General features: G+C 42.1%; 1 protein-coding gene across 11 annotated transcripts in view; it reads left to right on the plus strand.

Annotated features, from left to right (window-relative positions):
* Positions 1-18,554, plus strand: part of ADAMTSL3 (ADAMTS like 3) — a 402,196-nt gene that overhangs the window by 335,729 nt on the left and 47,913 nt on the right. For all 11 annotated transcript variants that reach the window (XM_007990199.3, XM_007990200.3, XM_037987797.2 and 8 more), the window contains 2 exons: positions 8,922-9,993; positions 15,350-15,477. In XM_007990199.3, coding sequence (XP_007988390.3) covers positions 8,922-9,993; positions 15,350-15,477 — 1,200 coding nt within the window. The remainder of the gene's footprint in view (positions 1-8,921; positions 9,994-15,349; positions 15,478-18,554) is intronic.

The raw sequence follows: 18,554 nt of genomic DNA on the forward strand, positions 1-18,554 counted from the left end.
CCATTTCATACCTTCAAAGGCACCGTGTGCAGACCCTACAAGACACTCTTCACCTTTCTTCAGGACACACCACCGCCAGGACCATGATTTCTCTCTGACATTTCCTAACATCCAAGACAACCAATATCTGTGTTGATGACCTTTCTAACACCTGATATCCCAATTTCCCAACCTCATCAATTCCACTGACCCCATCACCTTGGCATGGTAACCCCTTAGACTTCCTCACTACTTGGCACTCAGAATTGGCTTCTTGTTCTGCCTAACCCTCAACTCACTCCTGCTTATTTAGTGCCTCACCATGACCTCTGGTTCTTCCGTATCTCCTTATTATCCCCAGTTTCTGCTCTTGCCCTAAAAACCTTAGCTGGCATTCCTTAGGTCTCCACTTAACCAACTCTATCACCAAATCTTTATACCTTTCATTAACCTCTGGCACTGACCCCTGCTCAGCTTCAACACTGGTATTATTTTTCAAGTGATTTGTTGGTTGATTGGTTGGTTCCCTAGCCTGAGCCACTAGGATTTCCTGAAGAAAATAATATCACCATGCTAATTTGACATGTTTCATATTTATGTTATTTTAGCTGGACATTAATGGATTTGTACCCTATTTTCTAAGAATGCCCTAGAAATTCACCATAGCAACTATTTCCTAACTACTGCGCAGACCCATTTCTCTGTCAATGAACTTGTCTTTCATTCCACCAGGAATATCAAGACTACAGTGGCATAATGTCCTTCTGATTTTCCTCTCTGTTTCACCTCAAATCTACCTCCTCTCCTCCTCAGATTAGAAATGTATGATCTACCCCATCCATGATGAAAGGAGGTCCATAGACAAGAAAATCAGGCCCAGTAGTGCTGTCAGCTTTATTTTCATCCAAGGTTTCAATTCTAGAAAATGTGTCCTAATTGGTGCCTTGGGTTTAAGTAAAACCCATCCTCTTTGGAGGGGTGATTTTTCTTGGCTGTGACCATTTTGGTGTGCAGCAGGTCCAAGTCAGGAGGGAAATATGTCTTCTGCTCCCCCTAGAGGCCAGCGGCACACCCTATAGTCCAATGACACCCACCGCCTGCTTCTCCCCAAACAATCCCTGCACGGTCCCCTTGTTCAAATTATTTCCGTCCCCATATCTAGTGACTGAAGTTCTTCCTGCTCCTGAAGGGTCAACACAAACCCTACCTTCCCCAATAAGCTTTCTCAGTTGCACTTAATGTCTGAAGGGTAATAGGACATTGTGGTTAAGCTAACTCACCTGAGTTCAAATCCTAGTTCTTCCAGTACCTCATCATGTGACACTGAGGAAGTTATTTAATCTATGTGGGTCTCAGTTTTCTCATCTGTAAAATGAGAATGGTCTTTATACCTACCTCATGGGACCATTCTGAGAATCATGAATTAATACCTATAAAGTGCTCAGAATCAATGCCAGGCACACACTAAAACCTCAAAAATATTGATTATTTTTAAGGTCTTTTTATCTCATTTCTATTATAGGTTTAACATAGGATACAATGTAATAAGTAAGTTGTGTTGTATATTCTGGCCTATTAGGATATGAGCTTGTATGGGGTAGGTACACAGCACCTCTGAATGTTCTGTTTTGTCTTTTTCTATATAATCCCCCAACATGTTTATCAGAATGAATTGTACTCATGGACATTCTTTTTAAATATGTCAGTTGTGGTTAATTCTCAAAGTGCTGTTAGAAATCTACCTGTCTTGGTTTTTGATCAGGCATGAAAGAAAAGAAGGATAACAGAAATATGTAGTGTTTGATTTTAGATTTTTTAAATTATGACTTTTACGGTTCCTGAGCTTTGGTAAAGAAGAATTTTTATTTTTCCCCAAAGTACTGAGAGCAGGATGGATTAGGGAAGAGGAACCCAGGGATGCCCTATTTTATTGAAATGTCAAGAAAAATATGCCACAGCCCCTTCCCAGGGATATCTCAAAGCTACTCTCCTCTCTCCCACCTGTGGTCTCCCTCCTTGTGCCGGCACACAGCCTGCGTCTTTAGTTCACCAGCCTCCTACACACCTCTTGGACTTTACCGTTAGAATATAGTCTTCTCTGCTGTAACTCCTCCTGTAGCTTTGCTAGTTCTGGCTGCTTCCAGTAACACTCATCCCTGCTTGTCATAGCTACAGTTGTAGAAACCCAACCAGGCACAGGCCCACCTCACCAGCACCCTCTTGGGCTGGTGGCACTTTCTGCAGGGTCCCAGGGCATACGTGTTACTTTTTCTTTTTCTCATTCATTGCCTTAATTCATTCAACAAACAGAAGGCAGTGGTCAGTGACACTGGGTGGGCAGAGGTCAGGAAGAATTTCACAAAGGAGGAATTCTTGAGCAGACTTCTGAATGACATGTCTGTTCAGCAGGCCCACATGTGGGTGGACACAGAGGAATGTGGGGAAAGAGAGCAGTGTGGATAAAAGTAGGGGGTGTCAAATCAAGTGGTAAGTTTGGGGGAACTTCAACAAATTCCATAGGACTAGAACATAGGTTCAAGAGAGAGCTTGCAAAGTTAACTATAGAGACTCTTGAACTCCATGTGAAGGAGTTAAAATTGTATCTAAGAAGGAAGTGACTTGGTCAGGTTTGATTTTAGTTCATTTACTCTAAGAGCTGTGTAGATATATTGAATAAATATAACAGTAAGGCCGGGAGTCTAGTGAAGGGGATATGGCAATATCTTGGTGAGACAGCATGAGAGTAGAAGCAAAGGGGATGAATTCTAACAATGTTTCAGATGTGTCATCTAAATTCCTGATGCCTGATGAGAGTTGGGAGCTATAGGCAGGGACGGTGGTGCGTTTATGAATGTTGAACAGCTAGCTTCGGCAGTAGGGTGGTGAGTGGGGAGAGATAGCTATCATTTGTTGTGGTCACCTATTTCCATAGTGTAAATACTCCCACCATCACTGGTTTCCAGCTACCAGTGTGATGTCATTGAATACAGAGTCGGGAATAGTTGCTAGCAGTCTCACTGACTTGTGATCCAGGGAGAGGCAGGGCCAGCATGCCACTGGACAGGAAGAAATCTAGATCGGTGGTCTACAGCCATTTTGGCACCAGGGACCAGTTTCATGGAAGACAGTTTTTCCATGGACTGGTCGTGGGGGATGGTTTTGGGATGATTCTAGCACATTACATGTATTGTGTACTTTCTTTATGTTATTATTACATTGTAATGTGTAATGAAATAGTTATACAACTCACCATGATGTGGAGTCAGTGAGAGCCCTGAGCTTGTTTTCTTGCAACTAGATGGTCCCATCTGGGGGTGATGAGAGACAGTGACACATTATCAGGCATTAGATTCTCATAAGGAGCCCACAACCTAGATCCTTCACATGCACAGTTCACAATAGGGCTCACACTCCTATGAGAATCTAATGCCACCACTCATCTGACAGGAGGTAGAGCTCAGGCAGTAATGGCAGTGATGTGGAGCAGCTGTAAATACAGATGAAGCTTAGCTCACTGGCCTCACTCACCTCCTCTGTGAGGCCAGATTCCTAACAGGGGCTTAGGGGATTGGGGACCCGTGATCTAGATGATTCCCTGGTTTCCGGCTTGAGTAAATTAGCAGAAGTTGATGCCATTAACTTGGGGAATATAAGAAGAGGAGAATAATTGGGACGGGATAGGGTAAGGGGCATATAACGTGTTTAGTTCAGGGGTCCCCAACCCCCAAGCCACGAACAGATACTGGTCTGTAGCCTGTTGGGAACTGAGCTGCACAGTCGGAGGTGAGCAGTGGGCAAGCAGGCGTTACTACCTGAGTTCCACCTCCTGTCAGATCAGCAGAGGCATTAGCTTCTAATGGGAACACAAACCCTATTGTAAACTGTGCATGTGAGGGATCTAGGTTGCAGCTCCTTGTGAAAATCTAATGCCTGATGATCTGAGGTGGAGCAGTTTCATCCTATAGCCCCCAACCCCCGCCCCCACAACTGGTTTGTGGAAAAACTGTTTTCCATGAAACCAGTACCTGGTGCCAGAAAGGTTGGGGACTGTTGGTTTAGATTATGATCATTTAAACTTGAGGGACCTGGAAGAGATTTCCAGCAAGAAGTGGACAATTAGGTCTGGAGTTCCAGAAAGAGATCTAGGCTAGACAGATAAACTTGAAGGCATTAACCTAGAGTTGTTAGTTAAAACTACAAAATCATCCAAGGAAAAGCATAGAGCAAGAGAGAAAGTGGCCCTGCATTGGCACCTGAGGGGTAGAAACAGCCAGCTGGGTACTGGCAATGGTAGTCAGAGAGGACCAGAAAAAAAAAGGTTAAAAAAAAACTTAGGGAGGAGAGACTTCTTCATGAAGTGAGTGATTAAAGGTGCCGTACGCCCTAAGACAGTCAAGTAAGAATATTGAAGAGAAGACATTGAATTCGTCACTAGGGGGCCCTTGGTTGTCTTTTCCAAGTAACATTTAGTGTGGTGTTGGGAGCAGAAGCCAGACTGAAATTGGTGGAAAAGTACCACAGAAACAACCTGAATTTACTGTAGCCGGGCCTCCATGGGCCTCTGGGGCCTCCACTGCTCATTTCGGAATCCACCCACAGCATCCCTGGCAGCCTCCTCTTCAGTTCAGAGAAGCCTGAAGAGAATCCAGAGTATCTGCCCAGGTTCTTGGCACAGCTTCAAATGAGCTTGTCAGATCTTTACTCCTAGTGGGAGGAGTGGAAACCAGCACAAGTCCGGCAGTCATATTCCAGGCTGGTTCCTGAGAGGCTGGGGTTCCAGTAGGGTAATAGGAAGGTTTTGATGCTGTGTCATGGCCAGAGCAAATGCTGCCAAGACCATGCGGAAATATCCAGCCAGATGGCTTGGGATAGAAACCTGGCATGGCACCAGGACTTGAAGTCATGCCAGGGATATGACTAGAGTAAAGGCAGGACTCAGCAAGCAAGGAGCTGAGGCCATGGCCATAGATGGCCTTGGGCACCCAGAACTGGCCTTGACTGGGTATGGCAGGCTGACACAAAGACCCAGAAAGAGGACTTACAGAAGAAAGCTCATTTCATTTTCTAGAATGTGGCATTTCTCACATCTAGCACAGTGGGAGAGGTGGAGGGATGGGTTGATACTCTCACACAGCCCAGCAGCCCGTTCAGGAGGGTGCTGCAGTTGGTACCTGGTCACTGTCTGCAGAGGGCATGATGCCCCTGCCTAATCAGGCTTGGCCAGTGTTGCTGTTTTGGGGCATCCCCAGATGAGAGAGGAGGGTCACCCCAAACCAGACCAGTTTCTTGCTCAAGAATTATGTTCGATGATGCCATGCTCCAGGCACTGCTCTCAAGGAACTCACAGGAGCCCCAAGAGAAGAACTGACTCAAACTGTGGAACCTGGCAGCCTGGCAGAGCCCGAGTTTCGATCTCTGGCTGGAATCCCAGTTTACTCCCCAGGCACACCTGCCAGTCAAAATGCCCCGTACCCCAGTGTGAGCAGAGTTGGGAAAGGGACCAGCTGGGACCACCAGGCCTGCCTTCCAGTAAATGGGCATGCAGCCAGAGGGAAAAGCTGGGCTTCTCCTGTGCTTACCCTACCATTTGGGCAGGCTCTTCACTAAGGCTATGCCCTGCCCACCACCTGAGGCTTCATGGCCTACCTTAGAAGGAGTCAGAATCTCATCAACTTTAAGCCCCAAGCTCAGCTGAGGGACATGGGTACCAGTGGACCTAAGCATCATTGGAACCCACTTCTCTGCTGGTCCCAGGGCACCAGGATGCTTTGTGGGCCTCATGTTAGTCTCAGGTCATCCACAGCTTGAGCTGTTTAGCCAGATGTTTCCCCATGGGCTTCCGCACCATCCCAGTGAGAGCAAGGACATTCAAGCTTCCACCCCATCTGTAGCAGCCACTGCTACCTTGAAACAGTCGATCTCCACACCTTCCTCAGTTGTGTTAATTCAAAAGTTTGACTGAACACAGTTTATGCTCTGCTTGAGAAGAGTGAGTTACAAAGCCATCCATGTGAACATCCATCTTTTCTGTTGTCCACCACTGAAACGCCCATAGCCAGACCATGGCCACCTGGATCTTTTTAAATAATAATGATAGTTACATAGGTAGGCATACTCTGCCTTGTTACAACAGTAGGCCGCTTCTAAGTGTTCATAACATGCAATCTGATTAGTAAAAATAGAAGCAGGTGAGTAATAAAAAAAGGAGAACAAACAATGTTAATATGTGATCGTGTCTTGAATTTTATATTCCTTTTACATGTAAGCACTAATTTGGCTCCAGACTTGCTATAACAGCCATCTTGAAAAAGGCAGCCTTGCCAGTTACATAGTTTAGTATTCGTTAGATAGGAAATGAGCTAATTACTCAGAGTACAGTATAATGATTCCTGATGCTAAAACCAGAAAGAAACCCTCCCATGATCCTCTTGCAGAATACACTGGACATCGTGAAGACTGGAATGTGCTCACAGACAACACAGATGCTGCTTCCTATTTTCCCTTCCCTCTTGACCAGCAGCTTCCTATCAAATTGTCTTTCAGTGAAAGAAACTGGGTCAGGAGTGCCTTTCTCTACTGCTTTGGCTTAATTCAGTGGTACATGCTGGGGCAATGGTCCTCAAACTTGGCTACACATTTCAGTCAACTGGGGAACTTTAAAAAATTCTGATTCCTTGGCTGTTCCCCATAAGTCAGAATTTCTGGGGATGGGACCCAGGATACTGAGATTAATGAATACTAACAATAACAGGTGATTCTAGCAAATAGCAAAGTTTGAGAGCCATTTTTTTAGAGCATCTATGGTCAGAGTTGATATTGAACCTGCACATACCAGTATGTCCATACTGGTTCTTAAAATATGGTCAGAAAAAAAGGAATTAGTAAATAACCTCTGCCTGAACCCCATGACCATTTCTCATCTGCTCAGGCCACTCTGCCAGTAACCGCCTGACTTGTCCGTAATTGAACAACTATGGGGGTAACACTTCATGCTATAGAAGGCCTCCAAGACCCTGTTCCAGTGCTACAGCCAGACACATTTGGTTGATTGAGCCCTTGCTGTGAAGATTTAGTATTTTGAACACCATCTATATTATCTATAGTAATGGATTGACTATAAATTTAACAGGGAGTCTTCCATACATTTTTTTCAGCTTTTGATTGTTGAACAGTAGAAAGTTCAAAATGGTATTCTAGCCAAATAAGGGGAAATTTACATGCCTTAACTGGCTGATGCCATTTGTCATACTTTGTGGATACTCTATCTCCCAACAAGTAAAAGTTTGTAGGTGGCAGGCCACCAGCTCCACTTAGAGATGATGTAACAGTATTTTCAAGCAGAACCCTGGACCCATCCTGAGATCAATAGGCCTGACCTACCAGTTGCATCTGTTTGGAATTTGTATACAAACAAATTATGCATGTCTTTCACCAAGAACATTCTCTACCACAGAAATTATGGGTTCACCTCTGTTGTTTCCCTGAACCTGTTGACACCATGAAACCCCAATAGGCAGCCAGACTTCAAAGGGCTCCTGAGCATCCAAGAGGACTTCAGTTATTCTCAGTTATCAGGGTACCAATAAACACATTGTAGCCAGTGCCAAGGGCCTGAGAAGGCTATGAAAGAGGAGTCTCAATCTGCTCCTTCTCCCAGCCTGTGCTACCACAAGGAGGACCTGTAACTGGGGTCCCACAAGGTAAATGAGGTCCCAACTGCATGACCTTCTAAATCCAGCAATATTCTTGATGTGAGTCCAATATCTCTCTGCCACTCACTAGTGCTTCCAAGCTCTCCATCCTACACTCTACAATCTGCTCGGGAACCTAAATACATCATCAAAGAGGATCCAGACTTCCACCCATATCACCGTCCTCCTTCTCCCACGCCTACCAGAACACATTGAGTCTTCCCTCAGGTGAAACAAGGGAGAGAAATACTTCTCTTGGGGACAGAATCTGAGAATTATTGTCTTTGGGCCTAGCCCATTAAGAGGAGTCGATGCCCAGGAACAGGTGAAAGCCAACCCCATCTCTGTTCCCTCTCAGTCTGCCCTCTGTGCATTGGCTGCACCTGCCCTTGTCACCAGGTCAGTGGTCACAGCAGTTATGTATAAGAGCTCTTTATGTGCCCGCTACTGTGCTGTGCACTTGATATAAACAATCCAACTTAATTTTCACTTCCCTCCCAATGGAAGCACTAATATTATACACATTTCACAGGTGAGAAAACTGAGGCTTCGAGAGATGAAAGAATTTGTCCAAGTGGCAGAGCTAAGATTCAAACTCAGATTTATCTGGCTTCAAACTGCCTATGCCACCTGTTCTTTTTTGATCACGGCTCCCCATTGCTTCCTCAGACCCCCATGCTAGCTTAATCGACATATTTGGGTTATATTCTGCAGCTGGCCAACCTCAGCCTCCTTTCAAACCCTTCAAATATTTCGCTCACATTCCCACTCTCACTTCCTCCCTCAGATTTGGGGTACCCATGGCTCTAAGCCAGAGGGCCTCTCTGCCAGATAGAGACCTGACATATCAGACCCTTATTGATGGAAACATGTACCCAGAGGCTGGGTAATTATGGAGCCATTATATAAGCATGGCCTAGAACAAATATTCCTCAAATCTGGAAATAACTATTCCCTACATTTCACCAAATCATTTAACCTCATGCCTCCCAAAACCAGGGTTTTGTCAAATAACTTACACATTTTCATGCAACTCACCCACACTTGTATTCGTTGCCACTAAAGTACTAGATAGTTATGAAATTTACCCCAAACTGTGAATGTATGATATTATTCATGGTTTGATTCTTGAATGTTTTAAAATGGTAAAAAAAAGATAACATTTGTTAGCCTGTAGCAGCCTTGAAAGATTACTGTCAAAAAGTCTGTATTTTTTAGATGTTTGTTTGTATTTTCTTTTTTTTCTTGGAGAAATCAAATCAGAGATGAAGACAAAACTTGGTGAGCAGGGTCCTCAGATCCTCAGTGTCCAGAGAGTCTACATTCAGACAAGGGAAGAGAAGCGTATTAACCTGACCATTGGTAGCAGAGCCTATTTGCTGCCCAACACATCCGTGATTATTAAGTGCCCAGTGCGACGATTCCAGAAATCTCTGATCCAGTGGGAGAAGGATGGCCGTTGCCTGCAGAACTCCAAACGGCTTGGCATCACCAAGTCAGGCTCACTAAAAATCCACAGTCTTGCCACCCCTGACATTGGCGTGTACCGGTGCATTGCAGGCTCTGCACAGGAAACCGTTGTGCTCAAGCTCATTGGTACTGACAACCGGCTCATCGCACGCCCAGCCCTTAGGGAGCCTATGTGGGAGTATCCTGGGATGGACCACAATGAAGCCAATAGTTTGGGAGTCACATGGCATAAAATGAGGCAAATGTGGAATAACAAAAATGACCTTTATCTGGATGATGACTACATTAGTAACCAGCCTTTCTTGAGAGCTCTGTTAGGCCACTGCAGCAGTTCTGCAGGAAACACCAACTCCTGGGATTTGAAGAATAAGCAGTTTGAAGCAGCAGTTAAACAAGGAGCATACAGCATGGATACAGCCCAGTTTGATGAGCTGATAAGAAACATGAGTCAGCTCATGGAAACCGGAGAGGTCAGCGATGATCTTGCGTCCCAGCTAATATATCAGCTGGTGGCCGAATTAGCCAAGGCACAGCCAACACACATGCAGTGGTGGGGCATCCAGGAAGAGATGCCTCCTGCTGCTCAGCTTAGGGGGGAAACAGGAAGTGTGTCCCAAAGCTCAAATGCAAAAAACTCAGGCAAGCTGACATTCAAGCCGAAAGGACCTGTTCTCATGAGGCAAAGCCAACCTCCCTCAATTTCATTTAATAAAACGATAAATTCCAGGATTGGAAATACAGTATACATTACAAAAAGGACAGAGGTCATCAATATACTGTGTGACCTTATTACCCCTGGTGAGGCCACATATACATGGACCAAGGATGGAACCTTGTTACAGCCCTCAGTAAAGTAAGTAAAATAAGAATGCAGTATTCATTTTTGCACTACCTTCTTAATGGCTATTCCAGTTTTCTTGAAAATATTTTCAAATTCCTCTCCTAGGCCTGTGTTTCCAACAGGATTCTTTAGGAAAGAAACTTAAAAATGTTAGGATGTGTTTTTGACATATGCGTTGGAATTTTTAAATTCAACCGCCGTATCATCCCAATCACTATCGTAGAGGTGTGATGTAAGACTGGATCCAGCAAGAATAAGTTTAAGCATGTGTACACTCCCCCTTTACTCAACACTTAGCATTTAAAAATAAAATCAATATAAGAGCATTTTAAAAGTAAGCTTACTAGCAGTAATCCTACATTATGTTGGAGCTGCAAATCAGAATTTACAGAGCTCTTCCATGTCTACAAGACATGATATCTCATTTGAGCTCACATCAGCCCCATGAGGTTGGCAGGGACAGGGGTTAACCTTTCTGATGAGGTCATTGAGAAGCAGAATCCCACGACTACTTCATGGCCAGTCAGAACCAAGGGCCATATCTCTTGAATACTGCCAGTGGTATTTGAGTATCACACAAATAAGTAGCCTTAGTTGAAAGCTTGGGTATCTGAAGTAGTTTTCTATTATCATGTAATTTTTAAATGTCATACAATCCAAAAATAAGAAAGTGTTTTGAGATGTTCAAAACACAATATTAAGTCATATATTATTCTGATCTCTATCTATGCCGGTGCAAAAATGTCACATTTCCTTTATTTTACATAACAGATACTAATTTACTTTTGCATTCTTTATTGTCTTCAAATCTTGCTGTTTGTATAGTCATTGTGCCGCCTTTTGATTCACTCACATTTACGAGCTCCAGCTGTACCTTATCTGCCTTTAGAGATCGTTAAGAGACACAGATAACACAGCAGATGTGAAACCGTTTTGCATATCATAAGGTGCTTTCAAAATGCAAGTTTTACTTTTATCATGTCTTTTGTGCATTGAGCCTCGTATGTGAAACATCAGAAAAAACTTAGGTTAAATTCAGTTTTTTAAATAAATTATTAGGCTATATCTTAAAAAGGTAGAAAAAATACAATTTGAATTTTTAATGCTAGAACTCTGAACACAAGAGTACAATGAAATTTTAGAAGTAGAATAAACCTTAAAACATAGCAGTTCTCAGAGCTTTTGGTTTTAGACTCTTTAAAATTTTTAAATGATTGAGGAGCCTAAAGAGCTTTTATAAATGTGAGTTGTATCTATTGCTATTTACTTCCCTAGAAATAAAAACCAAGAAACACTGAAAATATCTCCATTAATCTATTTAGAAAAAATAATGGGCCCATAACATGTTCACACAAAGAACATATTTTTTGAAAACCATCCCCCCGCCACCAAAATTACTGGTAACAGTGGAATTGCTTTCCATCTTTGCAGATCTCTTTAATGTCTGGCATAATAAAAGAAGACAGCTGGATTCTTATTTCCGCATCTGTTGTGAAATGTTGTTTTAGTTAAAGTATATGGAGAAAAGAAATGTGTGTTATACAAATGTGTTAGCTGGAAGAGAAAGAATATTTTAATATCTTTTGAGATAATTGTGGATATTCTTTAATTCTACACTAAAACTAGACAAAGGGTAATTTCTCAAAGGTTAGTTGAAATGTGCAATCTGAAACTATATTAATGAAATGTTGGTACTCTGTTTAATGAAATCTGCTGTTTTTTTCTTGCATTTTGAATAGATTTTTTTACCCATACAAGATTTTGTAACACCATAAATTGGTCATTTGGAAAATATTGGCTCACTGAGTGATACAGACCTTCCAAATGTTGGTACATTTCATTATGCAATGTAAAAAAATACACATTAAAAAAATCACCATGTATCTCATCAAAAAAAGTCTTTAAGTTTTGGGAAGCTGTCAGGCTTACAGTGGTGGATATCAGTTTTCCAAAATTCTAATTTTCACATCAAAACTTTTTCATCATTGGCAACAAATACTGTCAGTTGTGTCATTGAATTGGCCAACTCATTTAAAATATATATATATCTACCAAATACCCAACTTTAAATCATAGTGTGGACTTTTTTTGTCATAGTTTGTTGGTCATTCTTTCAAGTAAAAATCATATTCCATGAAAGAAGCTATTAGTTCTTCAGCATGCAGTGGAAGTGCCTTGTGTGTACTTCCCATTGTGTCATATGGGATATGAAAAACATATGGACTCAAGGGTCGAGATTTAATAAGATTAATACCTTTTACTACTTCATTAAGGACATTCTTTTTTTTCTTTTCTTTACTGAGACAGAGTCTTGCTTTGTCACTCAGGCTGGAGTGCAGTGGTGCGATCTCAGCTTACTGCAACCTCTGCCTCCTGGTTTCAAGTGATTCTCCTGCTTCAGTCTCCCAAGTAACTGGGATTACAGGTGCACACCACCAACCCCCAGCTAATGTTTTGTATTTTTAGTAGAGATAGGGTTTTACCATGTTGGCCAGGTTGGTCTTGAACTCCTGATCTCAAGTGATCCACCCACCTTGGCCTCCCAAAGTGCTGGGATTACAGGCATGAGTTGCCGTGCCCGGCCATTAAGGGACGGGAATTCCCATGCTTAAGGGAAACTGGCATTTTTTTTTTTTTTTTCAGCAAATGAAACATAGTAGTCAAGAATACAGTGATTACTGGCACACTTCCATACCACTGTCTTGGTTCATGCTAAGGTGCCAGCAGTCTTACCAACACTGTCTTTGCACTCTCAGTGAAAGGTCAGTACCGTTTTTAAAAAGGCAAATTAATGGCTTCGTATTATTACAGAACTAGCTTTGACCTCATGGACTTCTAGGGGTTCATGGACCGCACTTTGAAAACTGCTAACTTGTTTCAGTAATCCATTTTATAAATTGTAAGGAAATAGAGGCTGAGAGGTTGAAGTGATCTGTTGACCTATGGCCATATAAGTACTATAGTCATATAGAGGAGCCTGATCAGTTTAAATAAATATTTGTTGAATTGAGTTCATTTTAAATAGATTGACTTGATGGAATGGAATTAACATAACTTTATCAGGCTGAGACTCCTGGAGCTTGTATAAAGAAGTTTTGACATGGTACATCCTCCTCAGATGTGTTTCTGCATCCTTTAAGGATCAACCATTCAAAACAGAAGCAATTTTGTATGTCCAGTAAAATATTTTGTTTTTAATTTTTAAGATAATAAGATCCATTTTCATTTCTATTTTTCCTCGAAACTTACCCAATTAATTTGTTCAGTTTATGTTTAATTCCCTTTACATAACGAAGGTTCTCATCCTTAAATATACTTTCTGAATGTTAAAAATCTTTTCAATTGAAGTAATTGAGAAATGGAATTATGTTCCTGAAAGCCTCTATCCAGTGAGAGAAACTGTGTAGGCATGGAGTACTGTTTGGATGCCAACTGAGTAAGAAATCTCAACTATGAAGAGAAGGTTGTGGGTGGATCAGTTAGAGATGGTGCCTGTAGAAAGATCAACTTTGTTATTACTTCAACTTAAAAGTAAGATTACGCAGCAGAGGTCAAGGTCAGATCTGTTACAGAATTCAACCTGGTGGTTCTCCAGCCCAGGGACAGATCCAGGCTAGGTACCCAGTGGCCCCACCTGTCATGTAAGGTTCATGCATGCTTAGCTATTTCTGATCTCAATGATTTCTCACTGGACTGTTACACTGAAACCTACAAAACAAAGGCATTATTTGAGAATTGCTAAGTCATACAAACATATATATGAAATAATTTAAGAAAATGATTTAGTGTGTTTATTTTTCATGTGTAGTCACTGGTTAGACTTTTGCTTTTAACCAACTATTTCTCCTCCCTCAGGATTTGACAGTGAAAATCTTGCCTTACCAGCAGTGAGGTCTGCCATACTCTTGTTGCTCTGAGACACTTTCGCTGTTTTGACTTCTGCCCGCTTTTGTATATTTCTTATGTGTGTTGCAGCAGGGCTTGTATGCTCTTGGTACTGTTGCTCTGTGCCATTATTTCGTACTATTCTAATCATTCATACATTTAGTCATCAAAGATTTTTGAGAACTTGCTATATAAAAGTCTAAGCAGTGAGAATCCACAGCTGTGAATAAGATTTGGTTCCCTGCCCTTGAAAAGATCACAGTCGAGTGGGAAGAAATCGATATTTCATCAAATAAATATATGCACCAGCGAAGAAGGAGCCCAGAGGATACAGAAGATAACTCTAGGAGTATTGGTGAAAACTTTACAGGGGAAATTACATTTGATCCAGGACTCAGTGGGTGGGTCTGAGTTTGCCAGAAAGGGGGAAGGGCATTTCAAATGAAGTGAACAACATATGCAAAAGCTCACGGTAATGAAAAATCATGGAAGGTTCTGGAAACAGTTAAGGTTCATTATGACTGAAGCATAGAGCGAACGACATGAAGTGACAGGAAATAAAGAAGTGGCACAGCTCATCTCATGATGAAACATACAGTATTTACAGGGCAGAATAGTCTATATTGCTAAGATCTATAAAGTGAGATGGGGCAGGGGAAAAATAGTATATAACCACTGATCCGGGTGATTTAGAAGCAGATTCACATTATTAAGAATAAAATAAAATAAAAGCAGAACAAGCACTCTTCCCTTCATAACAAAGGTTCTTCTCACCGTTAGATATATTTTCTGAATCTCTGAATAATTATCTAATTGGTTAGGCTACACCTGACCAACTCTGATTCTCAAAGTGGTATTTACACACCGGATTTTAGGAATATCAGTAATTGGGAAACCATAATGAACTTGTCATGCAGGTTAGCCCTAATTCTTAACAGCGTGGTCCAAATCCAGTGTATGCCACAGACCTGGCATGATTACCTCAATCGACTTCTTCATACGGGAATAATAAGACCATAATCCAATGCAAAACAGCCTTAGCCAAAACCCAATCACTTCCAGCATGAAAATCCAAACTGAAAATCCAGACCTGCAGTTTCTTAGGAAGGATTTGGGCAGAAAATGAATGTTTAACATCCAGCAAATGAATAGGTTTGCTGGGTTGTCTTTTTTAAAAATGTGGCAGATTAAGCATTGAGTTCACCAGAAAAGTCTTTTGTCATGTAAAGTGGGATGGGAAGACTGGATTTCTAAGCACTGTTCAGCTCTAACATTGCTGTTAACCTATGGCAAGAGGAAACACTCCACCCTCCTGGTCTATGTAGTTCTCTGCTTATAGGCAGGATGCTTGACAAAATTATCCTTTGTGATCTTTGCCAGCCCAAAGCCTATAATGGTGCAGTCTTCTTTCTCTGCAACTCACTGTAGCCCTAGGTCAGTTAAGTTGTTATATGAATGTGTCCTCTTTCTAACTGTTCTACAGAATAATTTTCGATGGAACTGGGAAGATACAGATACAGAATCCTACAAGGAAAGAACAAGGCATATATGAATGTTCTGTAGCTAATCATCTTGGTTCAGATGTGGAAAGTTCTTCTGTGCTATATGCAGGTAATGCCCACTGTTGAAACCTAGAATGCCTGGTTCTTTGTTTATTTGTTTTTAACATTAAATTCTAGAGCAGTAGTTCTCATTAGCAGCCGTCAGAATCATCTGGAATGCTTGTTAAAACACAGATTGCTGGACTCCACCCCCGGAGGTTCTGGTTCAGTAGGTTTGGGATGGAGTCTGAGAATTGGCATTTTCAACATGTGCCCAGGTTATGCCAATGCTGCTGGCCTGAGGACCATACTGAAAACGGCTGCTCAGGAGCTCGCTTTCTAAGAATCAGGAAATAATGAGATGGGGTTTAATTGGCAGTGTTGATATTAATGAACTTTGCATTTTTTAAAGTTCCACCAGCCAACAGAAAATAATAATTATCTTTTATAGATTGCATATACCTCCCAGTGGCATACCTGCCAATCCTGAAAAACACCTTCAGGAAGTTGTAACTGGAAAGTAGTGTGTGTCTTCTTGGGAGGTGGACAATGTCATTTGGATATTAAAATATACTTTTATTATAAAGAAACATTTTTAGGTGCTAAAGTTGCAGGCAAAGCTGTATTTGGCAAGTTCATGTTCTGGGATAAAAATAAGAGGCCAAAGTGGGTGGTTCTCGCTTGTAATCCCAGCACTTTGGCAGGCTGAGGCAGGAGGATCACTTGATCACTTCAATACCTGCCTGGACAGGAAAGAAAGATCATGTCTCTACAAAAAAAAAATTTTTTTAATTACCCAGGAGTAGTGGTGCATGCCTGTAGTCCCAGCTAACTCAGGAGGCTGAGGCAGGAAGGTCTCTTGAGTCCAGGAGCTCAAGGCTACAGTGAGCTGTGATCATGCCACTGCACTAAAGCCTAGGCAACAGAGTGAGACCCTGTGTCTAAAAAAAAATTAAAATTAAAAATAAATAATAAAAGAAGAGAGCCATCTGCCACCTCCCTACTCTGTGGTTTCTGTTATCTGTGGCTCAAATGGACTAAAGTGATAGAGAGAGACAGCATCAGGAATTCAGGAATTAGAACCCAGCATTTAGTCAGTGTTGAGCTTTGCAGCAGGTACTTCACATCTACAAACTGAGGAGGTTGGACTAGTTGATTTTTTTTTTTTTTTTTTTTTTTTTTTTTGAGAGACAGTCTCACTCTGTCCTCCAGGCTGAAGTATAGTGGCATGACCTCAGCTCACTGCAACCTCCGCCTTCCGGGTTCAAGTGGTTCTCCTGCCTTAGCCTCCCAAGTAGCTGGGAGGACTACAGGCAAGCGCAGCCATGACCTGCTAATTTTTGTATTTTTAGGTTTCGCCTTGTTGGTCAGGCTGGTCTCGAACTCCTGACCTCAGGTGATCCACCCCGTCGGCCTCCCAAAATGCTGGGATTACAAGCATGAGCCACTGTCCCAGCTGGACTAGTTGATTTTTTTTTTTTTCTTTTTTGAAACAGAGTCTCTCTCTGTCACCTAGGCTAGAGTGCAGTGGTGCAATCTCAGCTTACTGCAACCTCCACCTCCTGGCCTCAAGCGATTCTCCTGCCTTAGCTTCCTGAGTAGCTGGGATTACAGGTGTAATCACCTAGCTAATTTTTTTGTATTTTTTTTAGTAGAGACAGGGTTTCACCATGTTGGCCAGGCTGCTCTTGAACTCCTAACCTCAAATGATTTGCCTGCCTCGGCCTCCCAAAGGGCTGGGATTACAGGTGTGAGCCACCATGCCCAGCCCGGACTAGTTGATTTTAAATGGTCCCTGAATCTGTATGTCTTGAAAATTCTTCTGAGTCCCTTCCCTGGCTGCCTTAGGGCGTTCAGGCCTTGGTTTTCTGTGCCTTGATCCTTCGGGCTTGTTCTGTCCTGTGAACATCAGCTCCTTTCCAGAAAGTATTAGTTCCAAGGTTCTGGAACTCCTGTGTGGGAATGGGAGCCCCCCTTGCAACTGTCAAGTCTCCTAAGCCTATCCCAGAACAACTTACATTCCTGGTAGAGCTGCTGTGAAGTCTTCAGGAGTCAAAGGATGTGCTGTGAAAACCAAAGTCCACTCCCAGCCAAAGCGTTCCTATCTTTTCATTTCTCTGGATAGCTTTCCACTGCCCCAGGTACTCCAGGAGAGAAGGAAACATTTGAACCGTCAAACATGATCCTTCCTAGATTATCTTCCCCCAGAATACATGGTTACCAATACCAATTCATGCACTAACTATGCATAGGTGATAAAACAAGTTCAGGGATCATGATCTCTCCCTTCAGGAGCTCTCATAGTACTAATGGTGTAGTAGGGAAACCAACCATTGCGACAGTGCTAAGGTAAGAGAATGCTCTGTCAAACGTCCCCTCTGGGATGTTGCTTCCCTGACCCTCACATGCTACTGAGAGACCACTGGGTAACTAGTCCCTTATCTCAATACCCACATCCCTGCATAGTAATGGTGTCTCCCACAGGTCTGTGAGCTCCTTGAGGACAAGAGAGTGTGTTTTCCAACTTAGTACTGCCATTGTCCAGCTCAGGCACAAAGTGTGCTTCCTGAGTGAGTGAATAAATTAATCTGGTAACTAAATATTGAAATCCAAAAGAAAATAAACATTTTAAAATGGACGTTTGATTCTTTATGACCTTGTTTGTATTATTTTTGCATGCAAATTTTATGCCTGTACTTGCTTCATGTTAATTAAATGTTAACTTTGAATTTTTCTTGCGGACAGTTCTGATCCACTTGTAATAACCTCATATGGTCTCATAAAGTGGGAAGTCAGACATTTCTCTCTTGAGACTTTCTGCAGTGTAGAGATGTAAATAATGTTTTAAATAGGTCTCCTTGCAATTGATAGTCTTTAAATAGTAATGGCTTTTCTATTTTAGATTGAAATGAGTTTATTTAAGTAGGGTCTGAACTACACGTTGGGTGAGAGAACTGCACTTGGAAGAGATCTTCTAGCTCAATCATTTTTTTTAATGGGATTCAAACTGAAGCCTAGAGAGGGAAGATTTTGCCCAAGCACATATGCAGCTTATTAGAAGAGGCTCAACAAGAATTGTGGCCTCCTACCTGTCTCATCTTTCTCTAGTATAGCTTTGAATGAGCTCTGAAGTCTGGTTACATCCTG

This window comes from Chlorocebus sabaeus, chromosome 29, assembly GCF_047675955.1.
Source record: "Chlorocebus sabaeus isolate Y175 chromosome 29, mChlSab1.0.hap1, whole genome shotgun sequence".
In the NCBI taxonomy this organism is placed as follows: domain Eukaryota; kingdom Metazoa; phylum Chordata; class Mammalia; order Primates; family Cercopithecidae; genus Chlorocebus; species Chlorocebus sabaeus.